Below are 27,988 nucleotides of genomic sequence, written 5' to 3'. Positions count from 1 at the left end.
GAGGAAAACTGAGGCTCAGAGAAGATTAAAAGACTTGCCTGAGGTTATAGAGTTTTTAAGTGCCATGGTCCAAATCACATCTTCTCACTCAAAGTCCAGATCACTTTCCAATACACCACAATGAAATACAACAATATGGAAAAAATAATCCTTAAGATTGAATTTCCATTTGTACAATATTATTACAAGATTTAGCACTACATTCTTTATCTAGATTAGATAGGGGACAGACAATGGTGCCTTTACAGAAAGCCAGGTTTTCTCTGAATCATCTCTAAATCCTTTGACCTTTTATAAGTCATTCTACAAAGCTAGGACTCATCATTAGAAAGGTTAATACCAGTGAAATTCTCATCAATGATATGTACTATGGGCTGATCATCACACCATTTAGATACTGTTTTTCTATTTGTATGGCTTAAGGTTAAGATGTACAAATGAATGCAATATTGCTATACACTCTACCTCCTGGAATTTTTGCCTTGCTGTGCTTGTTCACCATCATACTTACCTCCAAATTTATATGAATGCTTTTCATTTTTAGTTGTTATTCTGTATGTTTCCATATTGAATATCCTTCCATTTTTGTTGTTCGTCTCAAGATAACCAAGGACAGCAGGAAGTATCAGTTTCTTTTTAAGATAATGGAAGACACTTTGTGTCCACTGTAAGCCTAATTTATATATTCTGTTTTTCACTTGATATCACCCAGCTCAGAATTGGGACTGTAATACCTCTTTTTTAAAAACAATTTTTTTAGAGACAGGGTCTCACTCTGCTGCACAGGCTGGAGTGTAGTGGCACAATCATAGCTCACTTGCAGCCTTGAACTCCTGGGCTCAAGTGATCTTTCTGCCACAGCTTCTCCAGTAGCTAGAACTACAGGTGTGTGCCACCATGACAGGCTACATTTTTTAATTATTTGTAGAAACATCATCTTGCTATGTTACTCAGACTGGTCTCAAATTATTGGCCTCTAGCAATCCTCCTGCCTCAGCCTCCCAAAATGCTAGGCATGAGGCCTGAGGTACCATGCCCAGCCACAATAGTTATCTTTCTTTAGAGCTCAAGTTTGAAAAATAACTTTTTCCACACATCTTCAGTTGGGAAGAATAATCTGACAACTCCAGGGGGTGTCATTTGCTATGAACTGCATCTTTTGGAGCTGTGGCAAGCCAGTCATCTTCATCATATTTCTATTTTAATGGTTCCAGTTGCATTTAATGGAAGTAGACAAGGAATAGAGTTTTCAAGTAAACAGATTCAACTATCAAGTATATGATGAGCACCTACTATGTGCATAGCACTTTGGAGATATATAAAAGGTATTTATCAAAGACACAAATAACTTGTAATAGTCTAGAAGAAAAAAAGACATATGAAACAACTGCAAATGAGTAATTAATGAAAAACATAATGCAGTAAAGTACTACTGAATAATCAATTGCTAAAATGGCTAGTCTAGGTGAAGAGGAGACAGGTAAAAGTGAATACTTTACTGAGAACCTACTATATTTCAGGGGCTACAAATTGATTATAACTTATCCTCATAAAATTCTGAGGTAGGTTTTATCATACCAAGTTTTCAAATTAAGAAACATGCTTAACCAAGTTAAATATATTGACAAAAGATAGAGAAGTAACTAGAGTTGTGGAAAAATGAGACAAGTAACTAAGCCCCAAAGTTAGTTGAGAAGAAGAACCAAGATTCTAACCTAGATTTGTTTAAATGCAGAGCTAGAGCTCTAGCTAATACACAGAATTAAACCTCAACCTTGAACTCTCATCTTCTCCTAATTACTGTTATTTTTTCATTATATCATACTACCTCCCTAAGACATAGTCTAATGAACTTCAGTTAGGAAGCAAAGTGATAGAATTACTAGAAATGTCTCTTGTTATTTTCCTACAAAAGCTAAGACTTGATGTGCCTTAGATATTTTTATACACATCTTCTAAAGAAAACTTTTGTGAGTACAGAGTGGCAGTGAAAAATACTGATAAGGTAGTTACCCATAGATGAAGAATATCATGTCTCTGCTAGCACTTTGCTCTCCTTAGAAAATGGGGCCAGCACTTAAGTTAATATTTATGTAATATATAAAATGAATTCAGTGCTACTACTGAAATAGTATTTCCTCTTTTCTGAACTATGGCTCAGATGGTAATTAGATCAAATTCATAATAACCCTGCTATTTCACTGACAATTTCAAGAGACTCAGGAGCCCCATTAAACTCATCAAAAGGATCAGGGAACATCTTTTTTTCATTCAACTGAATCATGCAAATATAAGACAAAGCTACTCAATCTTTACCATAAAGAAAAACTTTGTAGCAAAACATTAAATAAAAATGAATTTAAATATTTATATCAGAATTAATGATAATTAGCATCAAACATTTACTGAGTAATTAGTACTGTGTACCAGGCAATGTGCTAAGTGATTTATAAGCATTCTCTCATGTAATCTTCATAACAGTTGAATGACATATGAAAAATCATCTCCATTTATAAATGAGAAAACTTAGGTTTTCAAAAGTTGAGTAACTTGCCCAAGGTCACACAGGTAGTTACAAGCAGACTGGGGATTCCAATCAGGGAAGTCTGCTCATTAAATTTAAAAGACAATATGAGATAATTTAGTAATGGCATGAAACAGATTCATACTGTAAAGTATATTGTTAAGAGTCAACCTTAGAGAAGATTTAAGAATATAGGAAAAATAAAGTCAATTTTTATCCCTTTAGCAAGTAAATATATCAACAAAGAAAATAACAATTTTGAAAACAAGATGAAGTTCTGAAAATATATGACAAAGGGCATAGGTGTTTAAGGTTTTGTGAGGTTTAAGGTTAAAAATGAATAAACACAACAGGATCACTTTATGTAGAAGAAATTAAGGGTTGTATTTTAAATAAAATTCAAAACTGTCAAGAGAGAATGTAAAAAAAAAGATAATTATGATCATGGTTTTGTGCATAAAGATAATTATGGATACAGTCCTGTGTATCAGTGGCACAACAGTTTATAATTCACAAAAATTCAAAATGAAGACATCGAGGGTCAAAAGGTGGAGGCATAACACCCAAGCAAGTGTGTTGGCACTGGAGCCTAAAGCCCATTAGTAAAGGTGATCTTCTTACAAAAAAAAATTGTAGAAGGTGTTATGTTCAATGTGCATTTTCACTAAAGGATAACTCAAGAGTCTTATCCCAAGTACAGGTATGATCTAAAGTAGAAGTAGGAAGCTTCCCAAGAGCTACTGTGAAGAATGTACATCTGTACTTGCAGCTGATGTCTGCAACATGTATTCATGTTAAGATTGGGAAAGTCAAGGATACGGTCTTGGTTGAGAAACAATTTTTCTCCTCTTGTCAGCCTACTTCAGTGTATTTCTGTATTAGATGGTTGGAGTAGTTCAGCTCTCGGTCCCTAGAGTTTATGATTCACTATTGTACAGCCTTATGTTCTTAGAAAATGGACATCATCTACAGATGTCTTAGCAGAAGTACTCAAGGTCAGGAAATACCTTCTAGAATATGTTTTGGGGTTTTCCTCCTCCTAGAATGATTCTTTCCTGCATCTCATTCTCTCATTTTCTAGACACTGCCTTTAGCTGATGTGAGCAGTTTTTAAAACATGTCATATAATGCTGGTGCCACAGGTAAATGGTTCCAGGAATACAAAAGTATTCTTTAACAACGTGGTGCTATGTTCATCACAGGATAATTCAATGGGAAAGGCCTTTCTCTTCTTCATCAGCATCTCACCTTTCAACTAGTCTCAATTATTTCTTCTTCTCCTTCATTTGTTCCCTCTTTGACACTTGCTTTTGCCATCACTGTTGGTCTTTCTTTAGTTAACTAACTGAATATGTATGTGTATATGCTTTCTCTGTACTGTCAGGTTTTTGGAATTTAGCTCAGGATGTGTCCAAATCTCTGGTATATACTCTCTGCAGTCTTTTAGGAACATTTGCTCTTGATGTTTTTCAGGCAATTATCCTAATCATTCACAAGTGAGCTTTTAAAACAACTGAGAAGACAACAAAAGCTTACTTAAAGGAAAATAATGCAATGGAATAAAAACAAGACCCAAAGTAAAATATATTATTACTAAGTTAACTTTAGCATATATATAGGTCCTAGACTAACAAAAGGGATTAAAACTTTTTGTTGTTGTTGTTCATAATCCTCCCCTGTAAATTGTATTTTATTGGTTTAGAAGGATACTGTAGATGTCATGACAGAGCCAAAGCATTCAAGTGTGAATGATACTAGAAGGGTTATGCATGCCATAAGGATTTATGAAAGCGTGCTTTACAATTTACCAGCATATCCATAGAATGTAGAAAAATGGATAAATGACAGTTCTCAAAAGGGCTGAAGGGCCATATTAGAAAGCTTTAATGTGATATGGGAAGATATAATTAGAGGGATTATTTAAATTGGACAGAATAGCTGGATAATTAAGTCATGAAATTAAGATAAGCACAAATCTGAGAAATGATCTGAGGACAGATGAAAAGATTATAAAAATATTAGAAAAAATATAAAAAGGGAATCACATCTATGTAAACTACAGCAGCTTTCATTAGTAAAGAGTAATATATAAAAATATTATTTAAATTTTTATTTAATAAGTAGAGTTTGTCACTGTCCATTTTCTGTGGATTTCCTTTTGTTTCATGGCATGTATTTGTACCAAGTTCAAGAGAAAGGAAGTTATTACCTTGGTGCTGAACATCTAATTAGTCAACATTTTTTCTTAGAGGCTTTGGCTATCAGATTTTTGAAGTGACTGTACATTTGACTTTGTGTTGTTTTCAACTTTGATTCTGGGATAATTTTCTACTTCTGAGAATACACGAATCAGATTACGCAAAATATGGCATAGGAGAGACAAGTGAGCTAAGAGTTTGATTTTTCTGCTTCTGTCTTTAAATAGATATACTCTTTTGGTCTCATCTGTAAAATGAATTTCAATGATATGATCTCCATGATCCTTTCCAGGACTAAAATTCCTAAACACTATGATGTTCTGAAAAAAAAAAATCCCAAAATCTCATCTGGAAAAATAATTATTAGTTTTGCAAATGTCTAGAATTTGAATTAGAGAATTGCCCTAAAATTCACCCAAACTGGTTAAGAATATTTCCTTTTGAGTCTATATCTTTCTTTTCATAAATATTCATAAATACACTTTCTGCATAATTTATTAATGGATTTTAAGCCAGAAACATGTTCATTATTGTCCAGAACATATTAAGGCTATCACACCATAGCAGCATACTCATAATCCTCAAAAGATACCATGAACACATTTCTCTCCCCAATTCTCTGTACACATATTATTACTTTCTTTCCATGAAATACCCTCAGCCCCTCTTTTCTCCTTTGTCTAAATGCTTTGTTGAATTTTAGCCTACTTCAAGCCTTCTTCTGGAGTCTTCCTTTCTCACTCAAACCCAGTGATCTTTCCCACTTGTAAAATATTTCCATAAAACAGATCTGCCATTTAGCTTACAGATCTATCATTTAGCTTTTGATATTTTATGTTGTTATTCCAAAGTACTTCACAGCAAGCATCATGGCATGTCTATAAAGCATATGTTTAATAACTCAAATTGAAAATTCAGAGGCAATTGTGAAATCCTTTATCACTTCCCTAAGACTGACTCATAAAACGATTATATCAAAATGTACCTGGGTAGCTATTCACCTGATTTTAGAACCCACACTCAGAGATTCTGATTAAGTTGCACTTGGTGTAGGACTTAGAAGCCACAGAGTTTTGAAAACCATCTCTTGTGATCAACAATCTATCGGCCAGGCACGGGGGTAGGCGCTTGTAATCTCAGCTACTCAGGAGGCTGATGCAGGAAAACTGCTTGAACCTGGGAGATAGAGGCTGCGATGAGCAGAGATCACGCCACTGCACTCCAGCCCGGGTGAGAAAGCGAGACTCTGCCAAAAAAAAAAAAAAAAACTGGCACATCTTTTTTTCCAAATACATGAGCTGAATTAAGTACTACTCTGTTCATATATTTGGTGGTTTTATATTTTATAGGTGTTTGTCATTGTATTTGACTTCTTTTGGATGTGCCTAAGAAACAGGTAATTAATTTACATTCAGTGGGCTCTTTGAATAGCTCCAACACAAAGTGGTGAGGGCGATACCTTCAAGGAGTCCAGAAGATGGACTATGGCACGTGAGGTGGACTGGCCTGGAAGTTCTACTTAAATCAGACACCTCCTATTGGGGAGTAAAAAACGTAGCCAATCATTCTCTTCCTCTTAGACAACAAAATTCACAAAATCATGTTGAGAGAGTGAGAGAGACCAGTAGCATGGGTAGGAGCCAAAGGGACAGAGAAGGGTCCAATTAGCTGAAGAGAACAGTATAAGGAAATTATTCAGTAATAATAGTGGAAGAACTGTAGCAAGGGATTAGTCATTGAGTTATATGTCTGAAGCAATGGATTTCTGTTGCTGGATGACCTATTTTCTGAACTTTTCCAACATCTGTGAGATCTAGCTGTGTGGCAACTAGGTTTTTAATTGGCTACCTTGCTTCTCCATATATCTATCTTTCCAATCAACCTCCTATTATCTAAAATAGCCTGATTGCCTTTTGGCTACTTGAATCTAAAATTGCCTAACAGGGCAGCCAAACTCTGTTTAGCTTGCTTAGGTCAATCTGGCAAACCCACACGATACCACAGCAAATGACGGAGCACTCTGAAGAGCTGCTACAGCAGCCAGAGGCCTGCCTGCCATTTCTCTACACTGCATGCCACACTGTTTAGCACACCTGGTTTCCCAAGCTTCTTTGATAGGCTCTCTTCTGATTCTATTTCTTGGCAGCTCCTTCATACCGGTTTTCATCTACCTATGTCAAATTTCATATTCACAAACCACTCTAAGGCGTAATTTCCATCTCTGACTTCTTACAAGAGTTTCATCTATATTTCTAGCATTATGAGGCCTGCTGAAGGCAAATCTATCTCATGTTAGGCTGGTGGGGAGTTGATAGGAGTGTGGGACTGGTTACATAATAAAGAGTGCTCAAATGCCATATTCACACAGAAATAAAATTAGAGGCAGGTACTCTGGTTCAGACGTATTTACTATTCAGATCTATGCGGCCAAGGATACGTATTTTGAAATATTTCAAAATACGTATCCTTGGCCGCATAGATCTGAATAGTAATTCTTCCCAGGTAGTTTCTATGTCCAACCTTGGTTAAAAACAACAAAAACCCAGAGCACTGGAGACTTATTATACTAAATGACTATTACTTGGAAAAAAAAATACAAAATTGAAAACTCTTCATATCGTAACAAAAATAGTGCTGTCAAATGTAACATTATAAAAAACTAGTAAAACTTACTTACTTTTTCCCACTTTTTCTAGTCATTATATTGCAGACTCAGGAAATGATATTCTGGTATCATTACGTGCTCTGATATATAAGGAAAGTTAGAATTTGCCTTTTACCCCTGTCAACTAAACAGAACTTAAGAATCTCACAATATAACTTACTATACAGTTTATCATTTTATAAAAAGAGATACATTGCCTTTGATATTTTAAGTGCTATTCATAAAAATGGATTAATTTTTAAGTGTTTTGGCATCCTAGATACAGAGTATTTTTATTTTTCTTCATTTACAGCTTCCAGTATATAAGACATGTTAAACTGAGTACCAATCATACAGAACCACAATTCTCCTTCCTAGAGCAGGGCAAAATAAAAAAAAAAAAAAGAAACTTCATCTTTATGGGGTATTACTTATTCTTGGATTTGATTCATTTATTTCACATCATCCAAATGAAAACTGGCTGGCTAACTAATGTCAAGAATAGAATGAAAAAACTGAAGACTCTGCTTGCCTCTCTCATAACTCTTGCTACCCTCAGAACTGATACTTGTAAAAATTTACACTGCAGGCAGGGTGTCAGGCCATGTTCCTACAAGTTAAATCTGATACCCACATTTCTTCCATTCCCTTAGTATATCTGAAAATTGGAAATGTGCTTCTGGCCATATATGAAAATAGAGAGATGGCACTGAAGAGTCTTATTCTTCTATTATTATTATCCCATAGTCCAATCTCACTTCTATGGGATTAGTTTTGTTCCTGATTAAGCTATATATTATTGCTATGATTGGTGTAGAAACGTTCTAAAAATGTCCACTGTTCATAGGTGGAAGAAATGTAGGCTATGAGGAGCTTTTATTTTCTATCAACATAGCACTGGTTATACTACCTAAGCAGAATCCTCAAAATCTCTGAAAAAGGAAATACAGAGCTTCTGCTCATTAGAGAAAGACGAGCTAAGCTAAAAGAAGGACTCCCAAGACAAGAGAAAACGAAGCAGTTATTTAAGAAAACTTGAGGGAGGAAAAAGCACAAGAATGAATATATGCCTAATTCATAAACTGAACAACTGTAATCTGGCACATCTAATGTAGTGTGCTTTAGTGAAAGTATAGTTTGGTAATAATATGGTCTTTGAATTTTCAATATCTTTTCATCTCCAATTATGACAATTTACTTGTTACAGTGATTTTAGTGACCAGAGATTATTCTATCATTTAATTTTTCCCTTTCATGTTAGATCTTACTTTGCAAAGTGAAAATGTTGTAGAATTTAAAATACAAAGTTTATCAGACAGTAAACACTGGATTATATGACAAAACAATCTTGCAAATAAAGTCAAAATCATAATTAGACAAACTAAGGGAAGAAAAAATTTTTAAGTCCTCAAAATGAGCTTGAACTTCAATATTTATATGTACATATGAAAATATGAGTGTCTAAAAAGAAACTATACCTGTCGGGGAACAAGAACTATGCCTTATATCTCCATGGTATAGTTTTACCATGCTGAACACATGGCAGGTGCTCAAAAACTTAACAGAATTTAAAAATCACACACCAAGTAAGTAAGCTACTTGACATTAATCCTTAACTATATATTAACCACTAAAATTCTGTTCTGTTAGGTAAGAATAAAAACATTCATGTTAGTATAAAGATATTACCTGTAAGGATAGCCGTGGTACTTGGAACGAAATATTGAAAGTAGAAAACTGAAGAAGAAGACCACCAGGCCCAATCCCACTAGGCAAATTACTAGAAACAGACAGAAAATACCATTAGTGTCTAAAAATATGCAAATGAAACCCCAATTGTTTATAGTTTTAAATGCATTCAATTATAGTATACTTACATTTAATACTTCATGCCACATACAGGTACAACAAACCAGATTATCCACAATACAATGTGTTCATTCTTCTCAATGAAAATGTACTATTTGGGGTATGAAAACAACAAAATTGACTGATCTAAGTCTTATGGAGGTTTTCTTCTCATACAGAGTTCCTACAGGTACTAACATGCCCCAGAGTGATCAAAACAAAACATGTTATAAACCACACACAAGATTATTGGCCCTTGCATTATGAAGCATTGGCTATATTAGCAGGAACATTTGCATTTATTAGAATAGTTAATATAATTTAAATCTTTTCAAATGCTATGCAGTAATTTTAGGTTTTCAGTTAGTGTTGCCTCAGTAAGAGTATGTTATAGAAAGAGTTCATCCTAATGTACAAAAGGCTAGGAATAAAAACTTGCAGAGAGAAAATATGGTCAAAGTGAGAGCCGGGGGGAGAAAACCCCCTCAATAGCAGATAATAGTGGCAAAATGTTGTGAGTCTTAGAAAAAGAAACAGGGAACATATGTTACAGTCCAATATGCCGTGGTCTAGGTTTTCAATATTCCTGTGGCAGGAAAGCTGACAACAGGAAAAGTACTTTTTAATTTTCTCATTTCCTCTTTATTATGATTAAGAAGATTTTACTCTAAAGTAGATGAGTAATGTTTCTTTTGCATATATATTTTGAATATGTAGTTAAATAATTCAAGTCAATTATTAGTAAAATAAATCTAAACATATAAAATTGAAATGCTTAAATGAGCTTACATTTAGAGTAAAAGAAGGCAAATATACTTAATGTCTTAAGAAATATCTAAACATCTTTTATAATTTGCACAATATACCTTTTATTCATTTCAGAGAATACTACACAATTTGAACAATATTTGAAATTATTTGTAAAAAAGATTAAAAACACTAACAGCAGAAGAAAATAAGGAAAATCAAACAGATCTATATGATTCCATAATACGATTTAAAAAAATTTTTTGCAAACATACAAATGAAACCAAGTTTGACTGCAGTTCTGGAAATCATGGAGTAAGTACGTAAGGTATGGCTTTGTCAAAATATGGTCTGCAAATATGTCAGTTTTTACGCAACTATGCAGGAATATAATCTTCCAGGTTTTTAATATAAATTGTGAAACATGATAAGCATTTAATAGCATCCAAGTGTAGACTCTGACATTTCATTTCAGACAACACTCATGCAGCTGAACTTCAAATAATATTGGCAGAAAATAAAGCAAAAAATGAGTTTGTGAATATTACAAAATAAAAAACATTTTTTTGAAAATTATAGAATATCCTCGTATGACAGACACCAGGACCTAGATACAACATATTAACGACCTTGCAATCTTATTAAACCTATAATTAATTACAAAATAATTTATACCTCCCCAAAGCTGGCATTTTATCTAACATTCCTTTCTTTTCCATATATCTCCTTTTTTTATTTTTCAGAAGAAGAATGGAGCACTCTCTTCATTCCCTTTGTTCCTTTTTAGTAGCCCCACTGGGTTCTGCTTTATGGGAAATGAGGCTCAAAATATGGGATCAAGTAAGATGGAAGATACTTACTTGATGCTATGCAGTGGGATAAAATAATGCTACTCAAGAACTTGCTTATGGGAAAGGAGAACTGAGTGTAGTGAGGGGTTAGTAATTATTAAAGGAACCATGGCAGCCATATGAGATACTACACCTGTGAAAAGAAAATGCCATGATGAAATGGAAGCATCCTGAACCTGGGAAATACTAATCATAGTAGTTGTGCCTCATCAAAACCAAAATCACATCAAAAAGGAATAGTTTAAAAATTTTTACACATATTTTCCAGCTCGTTCTCATACACATATACAACATGAATAAACAATTTGGGGGTGGGTGGGAGCTGGAGTTACGGAAACATCTACAAAGAGGGAAGTTGGAAATAGTGATTTAATTCAGTATCATATTATCATAATAAACGTAAGATTTAAAAATTTCTACACATTTCTTACTATTATGTACCTTTATAAGACAGGCCATAAGATAAACATAAAATTAAGACTATGTCCTCCACATAGACCAATGGAACAGAATAGAGAACCGAGTAATAAAGCTACACACCCACAATCATCTGATCGTCAACCAACCAGCCAAAAGCAGTGGGGAAAGGATTCCCTATTCCATAAATGCTGCTGGGACAACTGGCTAGCCATAGGCATGAGAATGAAACTGGGCCCCTACCATTCACCATATATAAAAATTAAGATGCATTAAAGACTTAAATAAAAGGCCTAAAAGTTTAAAATGTAGGAAATAGCCTTTTCAATGCTGACCTTGGCAAACAAGTTTATTAAGTTTCCAAAAGCAATCGCAAACACAAATCAGCAAATGGGACTGATTAACGCGCCTCTGCACAACAAAATAACTAGACAGAATACACAACCCACAGAATGAGAGAAAATGTTTGCTAGCTATGCATCTGACAAACATCTAGCATCCAAAATCTACAGGGAACTTAAATCCACAAGCAAAAAGCAACCCCAATAAAAAGTGGAAAAAGCACATGAACAGGTGTTTCTTAAAAGACATACAAGTGGCCAATAAACATGAAAAAAATGTTCATTATCACTACTCAGCAGAGAAATGCAAATCAAAACCAAAATGAGATACTATCTCATACCAGTTGGAATGTCTATGATTAAAGAGTCAAACAACAGATACTGGTGAGGAAGGGGAGAACAAGGAATATTTACACACTGTTGGCGGGAATGTAAATTAGAGCAGCTACTGCAGAAAGCAGTTTCAAGATTCCTCAAAAAACTTAAGACAGAGCTATCTTCAACCCAGGAATTCTCTTACTGGGTGTAAACCCAAAGAAAAATAAATAATTCTACTATAAAGACATACGCACGCTATGTTCACTGCAGCCCTATGCACAACAGCAAATACATGGAATCAACTACATATATACCACATCAATGATGGATTAGATAAAGAAAATGTATATATGCACCACGGAATACTATGCAGCCATAAAAAAAGAACAATATCATGTCCTTTACAATCAACATTAATGCAGCTGGAGGCCATAATCCTAAGTAAAGTAACACAAACAGAAAACCCAATACCACATGTTCTCACTTGTAAGTGGGAGCTAAACATTACATACATGTGAACATAAAGATGAGAACAGACACGACTGGAGTGGGGATGGAGGGAGTCTCTCAGTGTACAACACCTATTGGGTACTATGCTCACTACTTGGGTGATGGGATCCATACGCAAACCTCAGCATCATCCAACATACCCATGTAACAAACCTATACATTTACCCCCAAATCTAAAATAAAAGTTGAAATTATTAAAAGAGTATGTTCTCATAGGCATACTTTGTCAATCCCAAAAATATCATAATGTTAATTCAAAAGATAAAAAAATAAAATTCAACTCAATTACATAAACAAAGTAATGTGCTCATTTCTTTTGTCGTTTCTTTAAAACAATGTATAGACAATACCATAGGAAAAGAGGGCAATCTAAACTGTATATTACATAAAAAATATTTCAACCCTTGAGACTTCTAAGTATTCAGAGAGCACTATGATTTGTTTACATACATGTCGCACTAGCTAAAAACCCATAAACTAAGTCTGACTTTTAAATATCTTAATCAGTAGTCTTTTTCAGACACCTATGTTGGTCATACACAAATTGTGAGTTTTAAAGAGAGTTCAGATATGCAAAGGACAGTGAGAAAATTATAGGTTTGTGGACATATCAAATCATACAGGGACTTGATATTAATTATAAAAGGGTCTCTGACAGGAAACATCAACTGTCCTTTTTTAACCTATGCTCCTCAGAGCTTATTTTCCCTATGTATTCTTTTCTTTTTGCTAGCAAAATCTTTACTCCTCAAAAACTACATGTTTTTCCACAACTCTGAGAGGAACAGTCCCATGAAAGAAAAACAACAGAATTAACTTGCTTAAAAACATAATGCTAGAAAACTTGATAGAGGTATAAATCTTGGTTTATCAGTGGAAAAGGCAAAGAGCCTGGAAAAGATTGTATCAATAGATGTCCTTTTAAAAATGTTAAAGGAAGCTCTGGAACAAGTGGTAAGGTAATATCTCAGCGTAGAAAACCTATGCAAAAGCTGCTCCATCAGAATCAGGCTTTGAGTGCGTACCTGCTTCTTGTGGCAGAGGGAATGCTATATGCCAATAAAATCTCTGAAGATTCTGCCCACGAAATTTTCCATCTCTCTGTCCGGGATGGAATTACAACAAAGACTATGGCTTCAGCACGGATGGATTAGAGCACCCCAGACAAGGGTGAAGGACAGCTCCACTTTCTATGCAATTCCACAGAAAATTACCCAGTCCCCTTTTGGAAGACATACATTTTCAAGTATATGAACACATCCCAGAAATAGAAGCAAGTTAAAAATCTGAACTTCTTCAAACCAGAACTTTTCTTAAAAAGTTTATGTTTACAAAGGGCTTTGATGCATTTCCCATTTGACTTAAATGAATCTTAAGACTGAAACGAAATTACAAAAATGCCAACACAGAGACTTACTCCGTCTTTTTCCAACATCTCCTTTGGAAGTTGCTGCTTCATTTAGAAGAACCATCCCCATGGTGATAGCAGCATCTGCAGTAGTTGTCAAGGAAGCCGTAGAAATAGATGAGTAAAATCTATTAATTTTTCTGGATCTGAACACAATGTTCCAAAATGGTTAAATTACAAATGCACACAAAGGTAAATACAATGAATTATCTTTATATAACATAAAATCATCATTTGTATAAGCACATATGCCTTAATTTTTTAAATTTATAAACTGAAACTTCGATTTGCGAGATACTGAGAGGCTAAATCTAACGGCTCTTAAATTCCAGGATTTTCACAGAACATATAAACTATAAGGACTCTCAAAACCAGTTATTTCACATTATACATAAAGATATGCACTGCTTACAGACATGGTGACACATTTCATTTTCATTGTGTGTGTGTGTGTGTGTGTACATAGCTTTTTCCTAAACGCGTATTTTCATCGATTTTGTTTAGTTGAAATCTTTATGAAGGTCAGGTATGTCACTGGAAAATCTGGGGGTATACAATTAAAAAAGTCTTATAAAAGCAAACAAGCATATTTTAATAAAATAATTTAATAAATCTAGCAGGACCCTGAGCTAGTCAGCTAACTCATACTTTAAGAATGAGATCACAATAATACTTTTGTATTTAATACCTGCTTGCAACAGGATGGATATATTCATGCTATGCTGAAGAATGCTAGAATTAAGAACATGATGGGAAATTTTCATAAATTCTTTGCCATGTTTTACAATATTTTTGACATTGTCTACTCTTAAGATTTAGAACTCATCAATTCTGAAAATATATTATGTGTTTTGCCCAAATGATTCACAGATTAAAAACTGAAGAGAAAAATAAAACAATTCTAGGCCAGAACTCTACAATTTGCTTAACTTCATTATGATTCCCTTGTATTCATTTCTACTGCTATTTGCGTATAAACAGCATCAGTAAATCCCCTGTGCAGGATGATACCGCTAACAAAAGCTCAAAGGATAACATTGGGCAATGTCTATACGATCAAGTGGAGGAGGTCAGAGAAAATTTTGCAGAGAACATTTCCTCTCTGAGTCGTGTTTTTATACCCAAATGACTGAAATTCTGATTGTTAATAAATTGTAATGTTCATATTCAAGTCTGTCTTCGTGACCATATTATCCAACTTCTGAATAATAATAAATGCCTGATTTCTCTCGTTAGGCATTTATGCTTCCATGACCTCTCTATATAAATGTTTTTCAAATTGTTTTACCATTGGAACCCTTTCTGGAAAACAAAATCATGAACAACCTATATTTGGAAGCCTAATGTATACAAGTAATGTATACCATATGCTAGCACTAAACTTTTAGAGATCCGTGCTACACAGCTTAAAAAACACTGAAATTTTTATGAAATTTCTGGGTTTCAATCTTGTAGCAGTGGCCTGTAAAGAATATTGTTAAGATAATGACTGTTTGGTATTACCAGTATGATAGTCTATAGGCTTTAAATTAGATTCATCATTCTTAAAGTGTTTTAGACCGTCTACTTGTATAAATTACCCCGAATCCATAAACATTGGACATTGTTAATAACATAAAATTAATTAAAAACTTGTTTCACTAAAACGGTTCATGTGTAGATTTCTACTGCTTAAAACTCAGTTTTCTGGAGCAGACAGATGTGACTGATTTGAATCCTTAACAAGGAGTTACTAAAAGTTTCCCCTTTAATCATTTTTTCTGCAGTACCTTTTATATTCATGTAAAAATTTTTATCTACACATTTAAATATACATATTTAATCTGACAATTCAAACAGAAATGCAGATTATTTTACTATGACTTTTTTATTATTTTTATTTTTTGAGAGAGTTTCACTTTGTAGCCCAGGCTGCAGTGCAGTGATATGATCTTGGCTCACTGCAACCTCTGCCTCCTGGGTTAAAGCGATTCTCATCGCTCAGTGTCCTAAGTGGCTGGAATTACAGGAGCGCACCACCATACCGAGATAATTTCTGTATTTTAGTAGAGATGGGGTTTCAGCATGTTGGCCAAGCTGGTCTTGAACTGCTGATCTCAAGTGATCTGCCAGCCTTGGTCTCCCAAAGTGCTGGGATTACAGTTGTGAACCACCACGCCCAGCTACTATGACACTTAAATATTCCAAACATAAATGGCATTTAAGATGAATTTTTGTAGATATTAAAAGTAAAACATACATTCATTTAATGATTCCATCTGCTGAGCAGCTTCTTCAGTTCCATTAATAAATCATGGGGGAAATGGCAGTATTTCTATCACTGGGGAAAATAAAGCTTACAAAATAAAATGTATGACAGTTTTAATAGTAGTAAAGCCATATTTTAATATGTTCTTAGGGTCAAATTTTATACACAAGCGCACATGTACACAAATATATATATCTGTAAAACACAAAGACTTTTGTGTTTAAAGAAATAAAATTGTTATTAGAAAAGCGAAAAGTGTATTTTATTGGGCACTACATTTGGTCACCCAAGTATAACAAATCCCTATAAATGTATCTTCGTATCATTTTTACTACTCCCCTTCTGTATTGTTACAATGTTGAAAACTATGAGTAACCTGTTTCTCATTTCAACTGCTTAAATTCAATGTAGTAACAGAAACTTATTTAAGAGTATATCATATTTTATTGCTTTATCTTATAGATAACATTTGTTTCCAAATGCTTGCTACTAGAAATATTCCTGCAAAGAATCTATTTTTACAGGTTTCCTAGAGTACATGTGCAATATTTTCTCTATGGTTTATAACCTGAAGTGGAATTTTTGAGAGGTTCGGTAAGTGTATTTTCAAAGTTGTTAGGTACAATCATACTGTTCTCTCAAATCAGCTATGTAAAAGTTTCCATTTTTCTTAATTTCACTAACACAATACTGCCAAATTATTTTTATCAAACTGGTAAGGAAAAAACTTGTATCAATAGCTCCCCACTTGGTTCTAAGCATCTTTTGATATGTTAATTCTGCTTTTTTTGGTTTAATCTTCAGTACACTACCCCCTTTTGTTCCCCCTTGTTCCAAAAGCACAGTTGCTTTATTTTATTAGCTTGGAGGACATTTTTTTTTGTGTAGATACGAATTACCTGAAGTACTGTATACTGACTCTCCTACTTTATAGTTTGTGTTTTAAATTGTTTTGTCACGTAGAAAGCTCTAATTTTAATGTGGCCAAATTTATTCATCTTTTCCATTATGAGTTTTAGTGGTTGTTTCTTAAATCCTCCTTCTAGGTCTTAAAAAGGTTCTCTGGCCTTTTCTTCTAATACCTTCAAAGCAATCTGGGTAATCAGGAGATCAGTGAACTTGTTATTCCCACTGCCTGAAGTACTTTTTCCTGGGATGCCCATGTAATTTACTCCCTCACTTCTACTGGGTCTCTATTCAAATGCAATCTTGTCAGAGAAGCCTCATCTCACCTTTATTCTGATTTTTTTCCCTATAACATGGTTTTTTAAAGAAATTGCAGATTATATACTTTTTTAAATTTACTTATTGTCTTCCTTCTGGCACTACAATTTTAGCTCCAAAAGAGCAAGAACTTTGTTTTGTTCACAGTCTTACCCAGTACCAACAACTCTTTGATGTACATATTATCATCTGTTTACAAATAAGGAAACTGAAGTCCAGAGAAGTTTAAACAACTAGCTCAAAGTCACAAAACTACAGAATGAAAGATGCAAAGCAAAAAAGCACAAAAGTAATGAAGTAAGATATTAGGATTAGATAAAAATGATAACAAGTGTTGGGCAAAGAACATAATTGGTAGCCTGATTTCAGCACGAAATATCTTTATGCTAAGCATAAAAATCTTTTTTTAGAAAGTGCAGAACATTCAAATATCTTTTACTACTCCATAAACATATTCCAGTTTTTACAAATAAGTTTGCAAATTACTCACAAAATTGCCATATCAAACATGTCTATCTAGATTGTGATTTTACCTTTACATCACTTATGTTTCATACTGCTTTAAATCACATTGTTATAATTTACCATTTTTGTTGGGAGCAAATGCAGTAACAGTGTAGCATTTTTCAAATTATATGATTTAAAAAACATGCAAACTCCCAATTATAAGGCAGAAAGATAACAGAAACCCCAAGTCTAACAAAAGTTTTAAGGTTTCAACATGTCAAAAACCTCAGCAAATCATCAATTATCATGAATTGCATGTGCCAGAAGTATGCCATGAACTCTACTCCTCTAAAGCTATTCCCAAATAAGGAAAAATATAAAATACTAAAAATAACTTTACATACATACAAAAATCTAATTTAGAATACTTTTATATAGTGAAAAATTAAAATGTAAATGTCCAACTGTAACATATGGGACATTTTTGTGATAGGTTAAGTAGCCATATAAAATGAAGTTGACAAAAATTCTTAAAGCAAGATATATTAATTTTCTCACCATACCAAATGAAAAGTTGTATATGTATGTATAAAAGTATGTACAAAACCTCAACTCCTTTAAAACAAATGCAGAGAAATGATTGCAGGGAATAAAAGGTAAAAACAGTAACTGGGCTGGGTGTGATGGCTCATGCCCGTAATCTCAACATTTTGGGAGGCTGAGATGAGTGGATCATGAGGTCAGGAGTTCAAGGCCAGCCTGGCCAAGATGCTGCAACCCTGTCTCTACTAAAAATACAAAAATTAGCCAGGCATGGCAGCATGCACATGTAATCTCAGCTACTTGGGAGGCTGAGGCAGGAGAATCACTTGAACCCAGGAGGGGGAGGTTACAGTGAGCTGAGATCACACCACTGCACTCCAGCCTGAAAGAATCAGCAAGACTCCATCTCAAAAACAAAACAAAACAGTAACTGTTCATGGGTGGGTTAATAAAATTGTGAATTTTTGTTTTCTTTATTGACCACAGCCTACAGAGCAGAAATTGGCTAAGTTTTTCAGTAGAGGGTTACAAAGTAAATATTTTCAGCTATGCAAGTCATAATGTGTCTGTTGCTATTACTCAGCTCTGTTGTCGTAGTGCAAAAGTAGTCATAGAAATACATAAATGAATAGGCTTCTCTCTGATCCAATAAAACTTTATTTCCAAAAATAGCAGACAGGTTGGATTGGGCCTGCACTGGTCCTAGTTTGCCAACCCCTGTTGTAAAGGTTCTAAGGTGGTGTCATAAAACTGTGTACTATTATGTCTGACTGGAATTTAGCTTCATTCTTACTTGAATTTTTTTTTTTAATGCAAGAATTTACTGAATATTTGTGCACACAACCTTAAAGTAGGAATTTTAAAGCAAAGAGATTAATAGACCTTGGTTATATACACCCTCAAGGTAAAATGTTTTTGTTAGAAATCAGCAGGGTCAGTAAATAAATACGATCTCTTCCTCAGAATGTTTCTTGCAAAAGTGAGTTTTCTAACCTTTAACAAGAAATGAGCTAGTAAGCCTTTTTAAAATCTGATGGCTGTGTGAAACCCCGTCTCTACTAATACAAAAAAATTAGCTGGGCACGGTGGCGCATGCCTGTAATCCCAGCTACTCAGGAGGCTGAGGCAGGAGAATTGCCTCAACCCAGGAGGCGGAGGTTGCGGTGAGCCGAGATCGCGCCATTGCACTCCAGCCTGGGTAACAAGAGTGAGACTCCGTCTCCAAAAAAAAAAAAAAAAAATCTGATGGCTGTAATTAAGACATATGAATTACACTAAAATGGCTTTAAGCTAGCTAACTGTCCCTATTATTTAAAGATAGATTTTTTTTTTTTTTTAACTAAAGGCCTTTAAGAGTCGAGAATTGTTCAGCTTAAATTTCATTGTATTAACTAAAACATTTTTGACTGAAAAAAGACTACATAATACTTATTTGGGGAAAATCACATTTGTAACATAAAAATCTTAATTTTTATACAGAGGAAGACATAGATGATCATCTCTCAGTGTTCTTATGTGGCATTTCTTTCATTAGCTGGAAGGCTGAATGAATGATTAATGAAAGACCCTACAAATCTAAGATTCTACTTCTGACCAAAAAGATTCTTTTTGGTCATTAAATTGATCTGTAGCCATCTAGCTGTGCCTTATTGAAGTTCCCAACATTAAAAGAAAATAACAGATGGACCTCTATCCTTTATCCTATACACACATACTTTGACCTAGTTTATGTGTTACTTTGCACATTTTTATTAATATCATAGCAATATATATTTCAACTACTTTGCACACTCCAGTTTCTTTGTTGATCCTATTGATCATTTTCCTACTGCTTAGAAAGTCAAAATACTGACATGATCCCACATATAAAAGCTGCTATTTGTGTAATTTACATAAAATACCCAGAGGCACTGAGCATTCTACGGAAATAGTAACAAATATATTTTTATTACATTATAATCCCTTCTCAAGTGCACATGATAAGTTTACTATTGCTCCTAGGAATAAAATCAAGATGTCAATTTAAAGACAAACAGATGCTGAAAAAAATGTTAGCATGTTATAGAAGACTTAAATGAATCTAAATCTGAAATTTTCATCTTGCATCCATTATTAATTTTTTTCTATAGTATGTTTCTCCTTGGATATAACACATTAAAATAAATGTTTGCTCTCTATAATAGACTAGAAACAAATGCAGAATAAAATCATATTCTTTCACAATAAATGGGAAAAAAAAGTTTTGCTCATAGAAAAAGCAGTATGATCTTTATAAAAAAAAATTTATAGTGCTAATATAACCTTTACTTTTATACAAATAATTTTACTTCCAACTAATATTTATTTAATGTCATTTTCTTGAGATTCCGTAACTAAAAAAACGTGGAGAATTAAGAGACAGTGCAAGGTCAGAGATTATGGTTGACAGTAAATCTCATTCTAGAACTCCTGTGTTCTGTATCCACTGGCATACAGGGACCGTATCTTGGTGAATTCAGTGGAAACATTGCTCTATTACCAAAGGAAACTAATTTGATCTGGTTGAAGTTTTAAATAAAATTTTAAATGGCATTTATTCTGCCCTCCTGAATTCCCTACTGGTAGAAAAAAAGGCAGATTAGTTAAGATAGTAAAATTATATTTTTCTGCAAACATTTCTCTAAGTGTATAATGAAGGGTGCTTTATTTAAAAAAAAAAAAGCAGTACTTGTAATTACATGTCTGTTTTATTGTGCCATACTTATAAGTGTATTTAGTAAGAAAAGCAGATTTCAGGTTATCTCTTTAAAATCATATATGAGGTTTTGAATTTTAGAAACATTCTATAATCAAAAACATATCTTACCTTGACTTTATCATTTGATCACTAGAGTTCAAATTTTCTACTCTGGGAAATTACATAAACAGTTTAAACATAATTTCATATATTATTTCAAATACATATTATTTCATATACATACTAATTCTTCCAATTATAGTTTCAAAAACTGGATATTTGCACGTGATGATATTCCAGTTAAGATCCATGTGCCTTGAGCCTGAGTCTTACTGAATTTCGGACATTTGAAAACCTTTTTAAGAACATAATTGTAACTGGACAATTATTTGCACAATCATTTGTTGTGTGTCTTCCTCTCCCTTTAGACTGTAAATGCTGCACCATCAGACATCTTGTCAGGTTTGGTGACTTTAGTACCTAAGCAAATAGCACATAACCCTGCATGTATGTGTGTATTTATATTTACGTATCTCTCACATGTGTTTGTTTTTATACTGATAGAGGATGTGGTGTTCTGTACAAACATATGATAGAATAACTGAAGAATTACATCTTTAGTTATATAATCTTTATAAGATTATATCTTTATTAAAATGACCTTTTCAGATATATATAACAAATATACACAATATATAATTTGGTGAGAATATTACTGGCTATTCACCACAGAGGTTTTGATTTATTGGGAAAACATTACTAAGTAGAAAAACAATGGGTTAATAGTTTTAAGCTCTTGACTCTTCAACTGATTGGCTTTAGGATCTTAAGCAATTTAAGCAAATTAATCCCTTTCTCATCAACCAATTATGAGGTCTAATTAACCGTAGAAACTTTTTTAGGCTAAACATTCCTCTCTAAACCTTGTTTTCCTCCGTATTTCTATCCCACAACCCACAGCAGAACTTCAGAATCATCTCTGATTCCTGTTCTTGAACCTTACTTGTGATATTTATCATCGATTTTGATTCTTCTTCCTCTCAAATAGCAGCTGAATCACTCATCCATTACCTTACTTAGGTTCATCCTAGAGAATGAACCATTGCCAGTGACTCCTGCTTCCTTTGCTCTCCCTTCTCTATCCTATCCTTAATATTGTTACTGGAGCAAACCTCCATTGGCTTTCTGTTGCCTAAACAGTGATACACATGCCACTATTTCCCTTTCCACAGACAAATTTATCAAGAAGACATTAGGGGCTCAATCTCAAAATACTTCAGAAAGAATCCATAAGTTACCCAACGCCAAATATGTAAAACTGACATATCTCCAAAGGTGACTATATAATTGGAAGTAAATCACTCCTCAGTAATCGCATAGCATTTCATAGGTTTAAATTAAATATTGGTTGGCTGTTTGTTTGTTATCTTCTTCCCTTATTCCTTCCTGACTACATCATTAAGTATAATTATCAGCATAAAAGAGGTTTTCAATACCCATTACTAAATTGCATTCTAGTCTGGGCAAGAAAGCAATACTCCCATTCTCTCTCCCTCTTTCTTTTCCTTCTCCCTCTTCCCCATTCTCTCTCTCTCTTTCTCTTCCTTTTTCCTCCTTCCTATTCTCTCTCTCTCTTTCTCTTTAAAAAAAAAAAAAAAAAAGAAAATCAGGATACCAATTTATTAATTTACCATGGGAAATAGCAGTGCTTGGAGGCTGGGTGGCTGGCTTACACCTGTCATCCCAATACTTTAGGAGGCCAACGCAGGAGGATTGCTTGAGCCCAGGTATTAAAAACAAAAACAACAACAAAAAAAAACTGACGTATCAACTGTACTGCATCTACTACCTATAGGTAAGATTCAAATTTCTTAGGAAGGTTTTAATTATTCAGCCTAACCAAACTTTCACCAGTCTCCTCACAATTTGTATTCCAGCCTTAATGAATTTCCTGTCTTCCTGCAATAAAGAGTATTATCTCTCATTTTATGATTGTGTATCTGTTGTATCTTTCTAATGACATAACCTCCTCACTCATTTCTCTTGTCTCTGAAACTCCTTTTTAGACTTCAAAAGCCATCTGAAAAATCAGTTCCACTTCTCTAGATAGGGAGTTAGCTCCTCTCTTGTTACTTCCTTTGCGTATATTTGTCTCACTGTATTGTAAGTATTTTTCTGTCATCCTACCTTTCTGTAAACAGCAAATATCTCCTTCACATTTGCATTAGGTGTTTAAGACATTAAAAAAGGAAAAATAAATGAAATAAAAGTAAAATTTTAACATGCAAGAATGTAAAGCCCTATGTAGGTTATTTTTGGATGGTTCACATATATTCTGTATTAAAATATTATTTCTTACTGTTTCATATAGTTTTCTCTCAAAGACTACTTAGGATTATTCTTTTTTTTCTTAAATAAGGTACCAAAAATATAACACTACTGATAAGGAGACAATTTTATTCTTAGTAAATAAAAATCTATAACCTATGATACAAAATGACTCCATCTGTTTTCTCTTAGGTTTTTTTCCAGCAAAACTTTGTATATAGCAACTGCATCTAACAATCTAAATTACTAAATTAGGATGAGACATCCAAAAGGTAGAAATGTTCTCCCTACAGATAAAAGTAATCATCTGGTATTTGTAACTTTTTGCATAAAGAAAAAAATACACAAATTACAAAGAAAATGTGGACTGTTCACAAAGTAGTAGTAGCCTGTCAAATGAAACTAGAATCAGAAATTATGGAAAAATAACTTCAATTTTTTTTTTTTGAGAGTGTCTCACTGTTGCCCAGATTGGGGTGCAGTGTGTGATCACAGCTCACTGTAGCCTTGACCTCCCGGAGTCAAGTGATCCTCCTGCGTCAGCCTCCCAAGTAGCTAGAACCAGAGGTGTATGCCATCACTCATATCTGGCTACTTTTAAAATTTTTTGTAGAGACAGAGTTCTCCCTACTGTTGCCCAGGCTGGTCTCAAACTCCTGGGCTCAAGTGATCCTCCTGCCTCAGCTTGCCAAAGTGCTGGGATATAGGCATGAACCTCAGTGCCTGGACTTCTTTTAAAGTTCTACTGATAATATTAATGAGTCCACCATTTTAAAAGAATTTTTCTCTTTCTTTGTAACAGATATGTCTAAAATAAAAACACAGGAGAAACAAGCAACAAATAATGACTATTGGCATAAAGAGAATAGGGATTTTTAATTCTTTTATCACTGCTAAGATCTATATGAAAAAAATCATACTGCTTGTAAAATTTCTTTGAATTCTAAATCTCAGCTTGATGTCAATGAAACCTTGGAGAATTCCTGCCATACAATAAAATGATGATCTCAACACAGCTTTTCATCCTTCTGCCCGGTATTCCTGATGTGTTTCAATAAACTCATCACTTTAGATACTCATCACTTTAGATAAAGAATACTGCTAAAATGCTACACCATGGATTGAAACAAGTTAGGAAAAAAAAAAGTTAAAAACTTATCTGCAACAAATGCTTTAGGTTTCTATCCATTTGTTTTAATGTTAACATATTTTGCTTCCTGAATATCTTTAAACAGTAAGTTGATAGTAAATACAACTTTGCTCTTACTTGTTAATACGGAGTAGATATGCCTATAAACATATTCACAAATACTTCATTTTCTCACCAAAGACCCCTCTCGTGCAGAAAGCATTAATCTTTTACCATATTAAAGCTGGAGGGCAAAAACTGAGTTGTGGAAAAATATAACAAAATTTGAGAATGTTTACTCAAATACAGGTATTTCCAATTCCAATCTATGAGACAAACTAAAGCAAGGCAAGTACTTCTCAGAGTATTTTCTTAATTTTGAAACCATAAAGCATACAGGCAACTAAATAAATGTAAGTGAGAAATGGGCTGCAGATATGCCCAATTTCATGTATGTATCCAACTATGTGTAATCAAGGGTAGAAGAATTAAAAATGTTGAGAAGTGATACATAGGAAGAAGACAGTCAGTGTTGTTCAATGAGTTTCAGAAAGGTATCTTTTAGTTGTCCTGCAATATAAATGAGATTTATAATGTTTTTCTTTTCAACTTCATTTCCTTCATTTACATGAAACCTTTAAAAAAATTGCCTTTTTATTGTAAGTTATACAATTTAATGGGTTCAAAAAATTAACTGTAGAAAAATTAAGTCTTTTCAATGTTAACAGTTTAAGTTTTAGAATTCTGATAAATTTCATTAGAAGATTTTTTTTTCATGGTCATCTACATCTTTGTCAAAAGCTAGGTATATTAGTTCTCAGACTGTTAATAAAGACATACATGACCCTGGATAATTTATAAGGAAAAAAAGGTTTAATGGACTCACAGTTCCACATGGCTGGGGAGGCCTCACAATCATGGCAGAAGGTAAAAGGCACAATTTACAGGGCAGCAGGCAAGAGAGAGCATGTGCAGAGGAATGCCCTTTTATAATACCGTCAGATCTTGTGAGACTTACTATCATGAGAGCAGCATAGGAAGAACCCACACCCATAATTCAATTACCCCCACTGGGTCCCTCCCATGACATGTGGGGATTATTACAATTCGAGGTGAGATTTGGGTGGGACACAGAGCCAAACCATATCACTAAGGAATCATCTAATATATATGTATTTATGCATATTATCTGTGGCCACCAAAGTCCTGAGGAAGAAAGAAGGGAAATACAGAGAGAAATAAACCAACTAGCCTTTTGTGATTACTGGATGCTTATATGTGTGCTATCTCATTTTCTTCAAAAAGAAATGCCATGTGGTTAGTATTGCTAATCCTGATTTTACAAAACAGGAAGTCTTTGAGCTTCTCAAGAATTCCCAGTGTTTTAAACATTTCCCATCCCTTTTCCCTACCATACAGCAATCAGTATACACCACCACTTGATGCAGTGCTTAAAACACAGTAAGCAAATAAAACAGGATGCCTAAATAAACTGAAGTTGTCTTTGCTGGCAGATTTTTTAAAAGGCACTGTTATGACACAACAAAGTAATAAAATCCAAAAACTTCATTGTTATTAAAAATATAGTTTTCATCTAGATTAAAAAGAATAGGCATGACTAACATTCATTCATGAAATATGTCACAGACTATAATCAAGTATTGTACATAAAACTTACGTACTTGCATAATCAATAGACCATGAGAAAGAAAACTGAATTCTAATTCTAGCTCAAGTGGGCTTCCCTAACATAGGCTCTCGTTTTCCTATATATAAAATGAAGTTTGGCCTAGAGGAATTCTAAGATACTTAAAGGTTTACAGCTTTGGCTATATACTGTACTGGAGAATTTGGTTTAGACTCCTTTATTTGCATATGAATCTTAGTAACCAGGATACTAATCAAATTTTATAAAGATTACTAGAGGCACACTTTGAATTCTCATAATGACTCAATATGTTCAAGCACCAGTATGAACTTAAATTTCCAACATTTTCATAAGACTCACACAAACATCTATATTTGCCCAAAATAGAGTGTCCAAACTAATTTTATCTCATTCTAAGAATATTCAGATTAGATGCTTGAACCTTACCTTTTTCTTATCCTGCTTCATTCTTGATCCTTCTAACTTCAAATCATAAATTATATTGTATGATCTGATTCACAACACTTATTCTGATTTAGTCTGTTATGTTTCAAAAAGGCGTGTCGAACCACCCTAAATTTCCTCCTTCTGACATACCATTTGCTTAAGGGGACCAATATGATGATAATCCATTTATTAAGTTGCTATTAATATCATAAGGCACTTTTTCTTCCCATTAAGATGCTGTAGGGGAAATATTATATAACTTTCACAAAAAAAATCTAGTCAGAGATCATCAATGTAGAGTAAAACTAAGACTTTGATACTTAATAGCAACAAATTATACTGTAATAGGAAATAATTAGCATAAAAATAAAAAATAGTCATATAAGTACAGCTTAAAATTTAATGTCTTTTAAAAGTCTTGATATTTACTGCCAGGAACAAATGTCAATTTAATAACATGTAGCTTTGTCTTGCCCTTTTCAATTCATCAGTATTTTAAAAAGGATACTCAGTACCAGAATAATGTGTGACTCTGCCACAAACTGAGCCTGGCTGCTCCCATGAATGTAGCTCTATTAAGAAAGACAAAAAAACAAAATTACAATTTGAGAAAGCCACATAGTTGTTTTAAAGTTTTATGTCATGAAGATAAACAATGGAAAAATCTAATTAGATTTCTACTAATTCAATTTTTATTACTTTCTACTAATTAAGTCTCTATTAATAATTATTTTAAATAATTAGTTAAATGCAAATAGATGACAATGTTGATGATACTGTAAACTGTAGGCAGCAACTTAGTTATCAAAAATAAAATTAAGTTGTTAAAGGATTTATCACAAACATTCACACATAAAATATAATGATCCCTATAGAGTTACTGCAAAACTACAATTAAAAGCATAAGGTACAAATTAGAGCAAAACATTTCTATGATTTTTCATCCTTTAAAATAAGTTAGAAATGATCAAATATCTAATCACTACTTTCTGCATTATCAAAGTTTTTAAAATAAGGTAGTCAGCTTTATAAATGTACACATTTCACTATAGCATTTAAATTTTTTCAAAACATAATTTTTAAAATTGTTTTTACCCTATTAAGTATATAGTTCATACCAGTTGATTATAGAAAATCTAACATAAATCTCCATTTAGATTATTTTGCTTCTAAATTGATTCCCATGACTATTTCTGCTGTTAATCTCTCTTATGAATATCAGTTGCTATGCAGTCGTTTTAAATAAATGTCCTTGCCTTGGTTTTCTGTTTATAAAAAAAATACTGGAAAAAAAAATCTAACACCTTATTAAATCAGTGCCTCAACTTTTACATCATTTATGATGCATAACTGTATCATATGATTCAGACAGTTTTCTCAAGGTATCTTTTTTTTCTTCTATCTTGTTCAGGGGATACATGTGCAGATTTGTTACATGGGTAAATTGCATGT

At 33.5% G+C, this 27,988-nt stretch overlaps 1 protein-coding gene across 5 annotated transcripts in view; it reads right to left on the bottom strand.

The window, feature by feature from the left end:
* TUSC3 (tumor suppressor candidate 3) overlaps positions 1-27,988 on the bottom strand; it is a 303,958-nt gene that overhangs the window by 90,707 nt on the left and 185,263 nt on the right. The window contains exons 7-10 of one of the 5 annotated variants that reach the window (XM_064368757.1): positions 27,045-27,108; positions 13,816-13,890; positions 9,056-9,146; positions 39-103 (exon numbers count right to left, since the gene is read on the bottom strand). In XM_064368757.1, coding sequence (XP_064224827.1) covers positions 85-103; positions 9,056-9,146; positions 13,816-13,890; positions 27,045-27,108 — 249 coding nt within the window. In that variant the 3' untranslated portion in view covers positions 39-84. Of the gene's footprint in view, positions 1-38; positions 104-5,829; positions 5,969-9,055; positions 9,147-13,815; positions 13,891-27,044; positions 27,109-27,988 lie in introns of those variants that run through there. The other 4 variants (XM_064368756.1, XM_064368761.1, XM_064368758.1 and 1 more) reach the window with 4 other exon arrangements.

The sequence above is a fragment of the Aotus nancymaae genome, unplaced genomic scaffold (assembly GCF_030222135.1).
Source record: "Aotus nancymaae isolate 86718 unplaced genomic scaffold, 86718_ANA_hifiasm-v0.15.2.pri h1tg000079l, whole genome shotgun sequence".
NCBI classification, from domain to species: domain Eukaryota; kingdom Metazoa; phylum Chordata; class Mammalia; order Primates; family Aotidae; genus Aotus; species Aotus nancymaae.
This window is presented reverse-complemented; position numbering and strand designations above follow the sequence as displayed.